Source organism: Nanorana parkeri, unplaced genomic scaffold, assembly GCF_000935625.1.
Source record: "Nanorana parkeri isolate BGI_ZX_2015 unplaced genomic scaffold, ASM93562v1 scaffold78, whole genome shotgun sequence".
Lineage (NCBI taxonomy): Eukaryota > Metazoa > Chordata > Amphibia > Anura > Dicroglossidae > Nanorana > Nanorana parkeri.
The window spans coordinates 2,167,677-2,178,558 of record NW_017306346.1 but is presented as its reverse complement, the minus strand read 5'-3'; the positions used below and the strand labels follow the sequence as shown (position 1 = coordinate 2,178,558).

Genomic DNA, 10,882 nt, shown 5'->3' with positions numbered 1-10,882 from the left:
TAGAGTGCAGAAGGGCTCTGTCTTACCTGCCCTGGCTCCGTGTTACTCCTCCGGCTGCTCTCTGCACCGCTCCTAGGCCCCCAGCGCCCTTAGGTGGAGTGCCTGTAGAGCGGCAGCGGAGGGAGGGAACGGTGTGGCGGAGGCAGAGGTGCCCGTAATAAAAAATGTTTTCCTTCTGGATCTGATTCTAGCCCTGCCGGTGGCACCCCTCCTGCTGCGGTGTCCTGGGCACATGCCCCTCCTGCCCCTAGTTTCAGCCCTGCCTGTGGCTGTCAGAGTTGTGCAATGCCTCCATGGGATTTGTAGTTTCACCACAGCTGGAGGGCCAAAGTTTACTTACCCCTGCTATAGAGTGTTGCTTGAGTGACAGCTCTGAGTCCGTGATTGCTGACATCAAATCCAAGATGGCAGCACCCAGTAACAGTCTCAGGGCTTTTCAATGTCTACACAAGGGAGCCTTTCACTGGTTAATAACATGCCTACATTATATTAAAAGCGAAATTAATCCTATGGGTAGGTTGTTGTTGAAATAAATGGTTAGGTGACAGGGTCTTTAAATCTCAAAATGTTTCACTTTATGGCTTGTAGTTTGTAGCTGACCTGTAACCCAGACCTTCCTCTTTTGTATAGGATGCTTCTAATCTTCCAAAGTAGAGCAAAATGGAAAGAAAACATCAAGTTGGCAGAAAGAATAGCAGCTGGAATTGTCTTCTTCTGCTCCTAATCCTACTTATCTTTACTGTGGTGTGCATTAACCTAGTGCTCTATGTGTACCTAGAACATGTCTATGTGTCTACTGGATTCGGTCATGGGGATCCCAATGCCTGTCCCCAAGGCTACTTCAAGATTGGAGCAATGAGGAACTGCTCTGCCTGGTTGACCTGCGGGGCCCTTGGGAAGGAGGTCCGCAAGTTAAAACTTGTGGGAGAAGGAGCAGTGAAAAAGGTATTTCAAGAATTAGCAAATAAATAAATGAATGTAAAAAAACAAAACACAATTGCATGTATTATCCACTTGAATTATAACCAGCTCTGGGATTTCGGTAGTTTGTTTCAGGGCCATTTTAAAACCAGTCATGGTAGCTGTGGCAGGTCCCAATAGATGTTACTGCTGAAACCAAGAAAACCAATGGATCAACATAACAGCTAAGCAACTAGTACTTTCAGAAGGCAGCAATGACAGCTTTCCTCGACCTTCTGGTTACTTAGTCACATCTCGTCCCCTGGGTTATTGCTCCTGCTGATGCTGATTTTTATTTTTTAAAGACCAAATGTAGCTTTGGTACCCCCACCTTAAGCTCCACCCCTCTTTGTATTTTTAAAAGTTCACTTTATACATACTTTAAATCCAGCAGTCTTTTAGTAGGGCAGTGTGTACTTCCCCTTCAAGCCCAGCGTTGGCATTGGGTGATCCTTAGTCCCCGTTCACACCACAGGCATTTGTGACTCGTATTTGTCAGCACAGAAAAGCTCCGCACAAGAAATCCTGTTGATTTCTATAGTCCCCGTTCACGTCTCAGCATAGAAAAAAGCCGGCCCGTGGAAAAAAGTACATGAGCTTCTTATTTGAGCAGATCAGCGCGATTAGGAATAGGAAAAAGGGTTACATCACGCTGATCTCAAAAAGAGGCGCATACTTACAGGCTTGTGGGGAGCTTTTCTGCGCCGCCAAATATGGGCTACAAAAACCGGCGGTGTGAATGGGGACTTACTCCTGCAGGTAATGATGTGTGAGGGCCATTGTGTGCAACAGTACTGCGAACCCAGAGTGGTGTGATGACACACCCAAAGGGGTATGTCCATGACAGCCTGGACTCATAGGTTATGGGTTGAAGAACATTGGGCAACATCCAACCTGGAAGTAAGCTGCTAGGCTACTTTTTTTAAAATAATAATAATTTTGTTTAATAATTATTATTTTTAATAACATTGGAGTTGGATTATGAATATTTGATTCCAGACTGACCGTGAGCCAAACAAATTACAGTCAAAATCTACATTTTTTTACACCTCCTTTTTATTGATGAAAAAAGAGAATTCTTCTAAAACCTGTAAATGTAATAGAAATATTCAGGGATGCACAGAAGTAGAGACTGATCATGGGGAGCGTTTTCTGTTTTGGATTAAGAATCGAGTGATTACCTGGAGCTGTACACCAGAGCTTCACATTGTAAGCTGGTTCTTCTATGATATCACTTTCTACCTCTTTACATTCTGTCCAGGTCTATCAACTCTTTGTTGATGAGGCCAAACAGTCTGAAACTGTTCTTCTTCTAGTATAGGTAAAATGTTGGTCTTGTTTTCCAGGTATACCTGTCGGAGTGGAAAGAGATGAAAGTCGCTCTGTCTCAGCTGACAGTTCTATCTCTGCAAGCTGACTTTCTTCATGGTTTACGGATGCTACAGTCACTACAGAGCAGGCATGTAGTTACACTTGTGGGATACTGTGAGGATAATTACAGTATATTAACAGATTATCATCCATTGGGCTCCCTGAAAAATTTGGATGCTACCTTTAACCTCCCCAAGTACCAGCACTTAAATAACTGGCAAAATCGGCTTGAACTTGCCATAGACTATGTGAGTGTAATCAGTTACCTTCACAGCAGCCCTCTTGGGGTACTGGTCATGTGCGACTCCAATGACTTGGAAAAGGTTCTCTCTCAGTACCTTCTAACAAGTGACTTTCACCTAGTGGCAAATGATTTGGATGCCTTACCTTTGGTGGATAGGGAGAAAGGAATTTTGGTCAAGTGTGGCCAAAGAGAAATTATTGGGGATTTTGTAGCTCCTGAACAGCTGTGGCCTCATGGGCCAGATGTTGAGTACAGCGATGACTTAATGCCACCGTATGATGAGAAGACTGACATATGGAAGATCCCAGCAGTGACGGATTATCTCTTGGGTCACGTAGATGGAAGTGACATTGTTCGGTTCCACTTGTTTGACATTCACACAGAATGTAAAAAGGAAAACCCAGCTATGAGACCTTCTGCTCAGACCATACTGGACTCCTATCGGAGAGTCCTGGCTTTGCTTCTGAAGGAGTTGTCGAATTCAAAAGAAATGTTGTAAAAACAAATTGACTTTACTGTTACACTGGACCTGTTAAGTGTTTTATTCTACACATGTCATAATGCCTTCTTCCTCATCTCAGTCAGTCTTTGTTTTAGGCCCCATTCACACCTATGTTTCGGGGCAGTCTTATGAATTGCTCTGTAAGGCTTACTGGTGCTTATGAGAACAGCTGCAGGCGGGAAGGGCTATACAAAGCAGTGACAGTGCCTGCGGTCGATAGCATATAATAGGACATGTAGCGATTACCTGCAGATAATTACCCTGGGCGCAAACTGCTTATGTCCAGGAGCAATTATCCACAGGCAATTGCTGCATGTCCTATATACATGCGAACTGCTGCAAGCACTGTCAGCTGTCATTCAGGAGCGATTCAGGAGACTGCCTGTGTCCCCATTACATTTTAGAACATGAAATTAATTTTCCAAAAATGACAAAATGTTGCTGGTGTATGGCTTGCTTTAGTCGTCACTCCCTTGCTATACAAAATGCTGCAGAATCTCACTTACCAATCAGTAAGAGAGCAATGCCGTAGCAGCAGGCCACTGTTCTCTCTGCTCTTTTGCTGGTGACTTGCTGCCAGCCACAAGATCACCACTGTGACATGGGCCAGTGCAGTATTGTACATATTGTCGGATAGAATCATGCAGTTTCTCAGGGTTGCCCAATTTCCAGATGTCTGGTAGCTATGACGCCTAAATATTATTATTATTATTATACAGGATTTATATAGCGCCAACAGTTTGCGCAGCGCTTTACAATATAGGGCAGACATTTCAATCAATACAATTCAAGACAAGATGATAAGGAGGGCCCTGCCCCTGAGGGCTTACAATCTAAAAGGGAGGGGGAAGTGATACATGAGGAGGTAGCTGTGTGGGGATGAATTGTTTGAGAACGTGATGGTTGAGTGGTTAGGTTGAGGTGGGATAGGTTTCCCTGAAGAGATGAGTCTTTAGGGATCGCCTAAAGGCAGTCAAGGTGGGCGACAGACGGACAGGTTGGGGTAAAGAATTCCAGAGAATGGGAGAGACTCTAGAGCAGCGGGTTAGTATTAGCTGGTTTTCTAATTCCATTTCTCTTGTTTGCAATAAATCAAAGCACAAATCCCTGGCTCCTTAGAGGGAATTAGTTAGGGCAACACAATGGGAAGCTGCCCCTGCTGATTAAATGTTTAACTTTTTAAAGCATAGGCTTCGGAGCTGCCATCCTTAACTTTGATTCACTATGACTTGGGACATGTAAGTGCATATTACGGGTTCCAGTGTTTTTTTTGTTGCATTTGTTTATTCCAGATCAGCAATAGCAGTTTCTGTGTTGTTCTGACAGGTTTCTTTCACATTTCTCCAATTTCTGTCTGCTTAACTGAACACATGAGATAAATAAAATGATACAGATAAACCACTAACATCAGTGTGAGGAGACATGTTTTCTTATATCCAAACCTTATGATTGTGGAAATGAATTCCTCTTAAGAAAAAAGAAATGTTTTATATAAGAAAGAAGCAACCATTACTTTTTAACAAATTCACAGAGCTAGCAGTCTTTCTGATTTATTTTCACATCACTGAAACCTTATTAACCATAGCATCTCTACTAAGGGTGAGCAAACCTGTCTGGGAACGGTTCAAGCCGGGTTCAGCGAACCCAGTGGGAAGTCTGAACCTCGAACTTAACACAGAACCTGATTAAAGTGTATGGGGACCGAAACGTGCCATCTTGTGATGGAGGATAAAACTATACATAACAGACCCAAATTAGGTCTATAGGGAGTAGGATGTAAGCAGACATGTGTCCGTTTACATCAGATTACCCCCGATTTGTAACGATCAGGTCCGAACTTGGACAAAGTCGGGGGGGTAATTGGGTTCAAACGGCTGCACATCTGTTTAGATCCAGCTGCCCATAGAGTAACATTGGGCTTTCGATCTGATCCACCTGAAAAACTGACAGGTGGCCTGAAAAAGGCCTAAAAAGGATGTGTGTGGTGGGGATTATAGGAATCTTGAAGCCCCCCCTAGAATAAAGTGGCACCCAGGTATCCGCCCCATCCCAGGTGAATAGGTTCTCAGAAAAAAAGACACCATGCGGATGGCTTGGCTTTAGTATTTTCTGTGGCACTGATCCAATCCAAAAACCGGTAGTTTGACATTTCATTGGCTAGAAATGGCAGCCCACATAATCTTCTCATGACGAATGTACTTTCAGCAGCCATTTCTTTCCTCTAGTCACCAATCAGATGGGTGAGTACTGTTACCATGTTTTTAGAAGCAGAGGCAGATGCGGCTCACATGCCGGTGCACACCTTGACTATAATCAGTAAGAATGTTTTTTCATATAAATGCAATATACACCTAGCGATATGTTCTTGAAGCTGAACTCCAGGCAAACAGCTAAATATATAGATGAAATACAGTTAGCTGCTTTACCTGTCAAAGGATTTGCATTTATGTCCATCCACTTCTGAGGTTTACACAGGTCTGCCACACAGCACAGCCCACAAAAGATTCAGGACACAATACAGAGTGGCAGCGGGGTGCCAAGTGCTAGAACTCATTCCAGCACCTGGCACTGAAATAATGCCAATACTGTCAGGTGGAGTGCCTGACAGAGATAGTATAGTTCTGGCCCAATGTCAACAGGGAGAGAGAGGGTATATTTTAACTCAATGACCACCGCTGAAGGAGGGATTAATATTGTTGCTACTGCCCACTAATGGTGGGGGTGGGGGGTAATGTTAGTACCAATGAAGGGGGGTTTAACAGTACTCCTACTGACACCACCAGAGCGTATTTCATTTGACTGTCAATGACCACCAGTGAAGGAGCATTTAGTATTACTGACACCAATGATAAGAAGGTTAATATTACTGCCAATTACAAGAAGGTTAATATTACTGCCGTGGGCTGCCATGGTTTTTTTGGCCCCCACTGACCACAAATAAATGGGGGGAGGGGGGGGGGGCTATTTTTCATTCAGTTGTTCATAGGGTGGTAATTTGTCTCCTACTGACAACCAATGAAAAGGGGCATATCTTGTTTCCACCACTAACCACCAATGAAGGTGTTTACCTTTGCTTCTACTGATTACCAATGAAGGGGAGGATTTTTTTTCTTTCACTGACTACCAGTGAAAGGGGAAGGGGTTATTTTGCTCCCACTGACCACCATTAAAGGGGGGTTGCTCTCACTGACTACCAATGAAGGGGAATTTATTTTTGCTGCTACTGACCACCAATGAAGGGGATGGGGTATTTTTGCTCCCACTGATACCAAGGCTGGTGGTTTGCATTGTGGCCCCTGATATTTTGCTCCCAATTTCACTTATTTCTGTATTTTTTCTAAATCATAGAGAATGTCAAAAGTTACCACACTACAAGCCATACGCTGCAAAGCGACATGCGCTTAATTGGCCCCACCAACATTTACGCATTGTTTGGTGCCACATTTTTCTTATGTTTGCATCAGAGCTGCTTTTCTTCCCATACAAATCAATGGGAATGCAAATTTACCTAAAGTAGCTTGATGTAGCTAAGAAAGATATTAAATGAAGGTCAGAAGGCAGAATTAAAAATGAGCTGAGGCATCTCAAGTAGAGCTGCAGCTAACGATTATTTTCAAAATCGATTAGTTAGCCGATTATTAAGTTCGATTAATCGGTTAATCGGATAAACTATAAAATAAAGTTTAAAAAATGGCTCCAGTGATAGGACTACTAGTTTGTATTGAGGTTGTAGTCCATCACAGGAGCAAGCTTGGAGCGGTGGAAGTAAAAAAGATAGTGTGGTGTGCAATATAGTGAAATGGAAAGTGTAAAATTATACAGCAATACATGCAGAATGGCAACGGCTATAGAGGAATACAACAAATCCCAGCAATAGTACATAATAGTTGGTGGTATTCTGCATTGCGCTGTATAATGTATTATTGCTGGGACTTGTAGTCCTCTATACAGCGCAATGCAGAATATCACCAGCTATAGAGGAGTACAACAAATCCCAGCAATACATTATACATACAGCGTACAATGTATTGCTGGGATTTGTATTCCTCTATAGCTGATGGTACAGGTTCATGCTCTGTATAATATACAGTACAGCAGAATGTACCATCAGCTATAGAGGACGACAAATCCCAGCAATACATTATACAGCACCATGTGGGGGGGGAGTGTAGGCTTACCTGAGCAGTCTTCCAGCAACGTGCTTCTGCGATCGGACCTGTCTATCAGCAGCTGTCATCCCCCACACCTGCTCCTCCTTACTACTTCTCCCCGTGTCCCTGTGCCGATCATGGATGTGGATGGGCAGGAAATGTGAGGCGGGGAGGAGGTGCGGCGTGTGGAGCGTGGATGCGAGCGGGTCTGGCAGTGGCGAGCGTGAGGTGGGGAGGAGGTGCGGCGCACAGCGTGTGGAGCTGTAAACAGGGCCAGCTGATCGGAAGCCGATTAATCGATTATTGGAAAAGTTGACAACTTTTTCAATAATCGATTATAATCGATTATGTCGATTAGTTGTTGCAGCCCTAATCTCAAGCTATATTTGCCCATCTTCAGAGGTGGTCCTCCATGCCTAATGTCAGCAGCTTCCTCCCCATTTCACCTTTCAAACTCTTCCCAAGCATTTTTGATTACTCCACACTTCTCCTTGTCTTCTCTCTGTTCATGTAAAGTTGTGTTGCTGGGAGTAGACCAGGAAGTTTGACATTGTCAGTACAATTACCAGTATGGGAGCCTCTACTTCTGTTGTGACAGGTGTACTTTAAGGTGGTTCCACATATGAGCCTAAAGTATGAAGGCTGCCATTGCTGCTCTTCTTAAACTGTTAGTTGTCTGGCTGTTAGTTGCCTGAGTTCAGTACTTTTGAGTCACTTACCTGGAACAAGCATGTTGTAGTAAACATGTCAGAAAGAGTGTTGTAGTTCCGTATCTGTATAATTTTGATGTCCAATTTTGCAATGACACTAAGGCATTAGCATGACTAGTGATGGGCCGAACACCCCTCGGTGTTCGGTTCCAATTCGAACTTTCGAACATGGAAAAAGTTCTAACTCGAACTTAGAACTCAATGCAACTCTATGGGGGTAGAACTTTTAAAATCAATTGTCCCCTTTAAGAGGGCTTATATGCAAGTTATAGCCCATAAAAGGTGTATGGGGATTCGGGTACTGCCCTGGGGGACAGGAATCAATGAAAAAACAAACCCAAAATATACAGTTTGTAAAGGAGCAGTGATTTTAACATCAATTAAAGAGTAACAATAAAATTGAAAAATTCCTTTTAAATATCGTGCCTGGGGGGTCCCCTTAACATTTTTTTTAAAGCGTGCAGTTCCCCCTCCCAAACAATACTAGACCCTTTAGGTCTCGTAGGAATGTTAGTAGGGACCCCATTTAGAAAACAAATGTGTGGGGTTCCAACCAAAAGTCATACCAGACCCTTACGTTCTGGTAGGAATTTTAAGGAGGAACCCCACCCACAAAAATGGGGGGGGGGGGGGGGAAAAGTGTGGTCCTCTAAAATTCCATACCAGACCCTTGATGCGAGCATAGGCCTGGCAGGGCCGGAAAGGGAGGGGACAAGCGAGCGCCCCCCTCCCTCCCATACCAGGCCACATGCCCTCGGCACTGGGGGATTGCTTTTCCAGGGTAGCCCCTGTAAAAGCACCTTGTCCCCGTGCCGATGGGGACAAGGGCCTTTTCCCCACAAGCCCTGGGGCATTGGTTGTGGGGGTGCAAGCAGATGCCGCCCCCCTTGTGAATGAGCAAGGTGTACTTGTACCCCTACCCATTCACTAAACGGTTAAAAAAAATTGAAATAAAAAGACAGACTTTTGAAAAAAAAATCCTTTTATTGAAAAAAAAAACCAAAGGATTTTGACAAGTTTTTTATTGTTAAACCCCCCCCCCCCAAATGCTCTGATAGTTACCTCCGATACCAGAATTTACCAAGGGAGCATGGAGACGGCTTCCTTTCCAATCAGGAAGCCGAGCGGTGGGTTATGACCCGCCTCCCTGATTGACTAGGAAGCAGGCTTCACTTGTTGCTAGTCAGCCTGGCTTCCTAACTAATCAGGAAGCCAGGAGGCATGTAATGACCTGCCTCCTGATTGGTCAGGAGACCAGGCTGACTAGGAACAGGTGAAGCCTGCTTCCTAGCCAATCAGGAAGCCGGATAATGACATGCTGCCTGGCTTCCTGATTGGCTAGGAAGCCAAGCTTTCTACCAACAAGTGAAGCTGGCTGCCTACCAACAAGTGAAGCTGGTTTCCTAGCCAATCAGGAAGCCGGGAGGCAGTTATTGACATGCCGCCCAACTTTCTGATTGGCTAGGAAGCCGACTTCACTTGTTGCTAGGCAGCCTGGCTTCCGCCGGACGGCACCTCATGACCCTCCGCCCGGCTTTTTGATTGGTGAGAAAGCCAGGCAGCTTCTTTCATTAGAACACTGGCTTCCCAGGCAATCAAGAAGCCGGCCGACGGGTCATGATCTGCCACCCAACTTCCTGATAATCGGGGCACAAGGCCCCAGTATCGGTACTCGGCGAGTACCGGAAAAAAAATATCAGTACTCGTACTTGATACCGGAAAAAACAATATCGGTGCATCCCTAGTTATTAGTATTTTCTCGTGGGTGTAATGGAATTCTTTCATGTAATTAGAGTGAATTAGGAAAATACCACATTATGGCCACTAGATGGAGACCAGGAACCTAAGAAATAAATACTTGTTTCCTGATATCCTCAGCGCCATCTAGTGGCCATAATGGGGTATTTTCCTCATTTACTCTAATCTTATAAAATAATTTTTCAACCTACAAGGAATAACATTCGTTATCACCCCATTCGCACAGAACCAACATACAGTAGTTTGTCAGGACAAATGGCTCTGTGTTTTATAAATACACCAAGTAGTGTACGGGCAGCTCTAGAAATATGTGAGGCACGGTAACGTTCCTTTATAAATAGACCCCTAATGGCCAACTGACATTTAAGGCCAAGTTGACTTTTAATAGAAAGGAAAGATAATTAAAGGGAAGCTGCCAGTGCTAAAAATCGGGCGTTTGTGTGACCTATGACAAGCTGCATCAACTTGCAGTCAGCTCAGGAGCGTCAGTCAACAATAGCTAGTGCTACGCCTACGCGTTCACGGAAGGAAAAGCAGGCATACCGGAGCTCGTCGCTGCAAGCTCCCAGTAGGGCAAGCAGCTGCAGTCAAGTTGGAGCTCGGGGGCGCGCACGGTAGCACAGTGCGCGCATAATAGAGAAGGGCTGGGAAGCCGAAGGGGTATGTGCACACGCTTGCAGGGAACAGTAGAAGGACAGAGTGCTAAACTGGGGGGTACTCACACACTGGAGCTCGGGTGTGATCCTAGCTACAAATAGGAAGGAGGGGCGGCGCTAGTAAGTCATATGACACGTTCTGAATATGTGTAAATACTGAGAACACGACAGTGTTGTGCAATGCAATGCAGTCCTCCCAGCTGAGCTGAGCTAACCACAGGGGGTGGAGGGGGGATTGTCAGTACTGGGGAGCCCTGGAAAGCAGGGAGGTGGTAAGAAAACGGAGGGGGAGGAGAAGGAAGCGCTGGAAAAACCACACCGAGGAGGAGAGCAAAGGTGACAGCGGAAGAACGATGGGGTCGGCGTGGCCCACCTGCGCCTCTACCTTCTGCTTGTCCTTAGTGTCAGTCCTCAGCCTCATCCTCCTAGTCAGCTGTAGCAGCTCTGCCCTGGGCACCCGGCATGGAGAAGGTGAGGGATCGCCACTGGGATCACCAGTTATCTTCATTAAATTCAGTTTTACTGGTTTG

At 45.0% G+C, this 10,882-nt stretch overlaps 2 protein-coding genes across 2 annotated transcripts in view; both read left to right on the top strand.

Moving 5' to 3' along the window:
• POMK (protein-O-mannose kinase) overlaps window positions 1-3,173 on the top strand; it is a 4,404-nt gene extending 1,231 nt beyond the window's left edge. The window contains exons 2-3 of the mRNA XM_018576842.1: window positions 631-945; window positions 2,307-3,173. Of these exons, the coding sequence (XP_018432344.1) occupies window positions 661-945; window positions 2,307-3,074 (1,053 nt within the window). The 5' untranslated portion in view covers window positions 631-660 and the 3' untranslated portion in view covers window positions 3,075-3,173. The remainder of the gene's footprint in view (window positions 1-630; window positions 946-2,306) is intronic.
• A 7,353-nt stretch (window positions 3,174-10,526) lies between these two features.
• The window catches only part of HGSNAT (heparan-alpha-glucosaminide N-acetyltransferase), a 32,933-nt gene continuing 32,577 nt past the window's right edge, over window positions 10,527-10,882 (top strand). Inside the window, exon 1 of the mRNA XM_018576833.1 lies at window positions 10,527-10,823. Coding sequence (XP_018432335.1) covers window positions 10,706-10,823 — 118 coding nt within the window. The 5' untranslated portion in view covers window positions 10,527-10,705. The remainder of the gene's footprint in view (window positions 10,824-10,882) is intronic.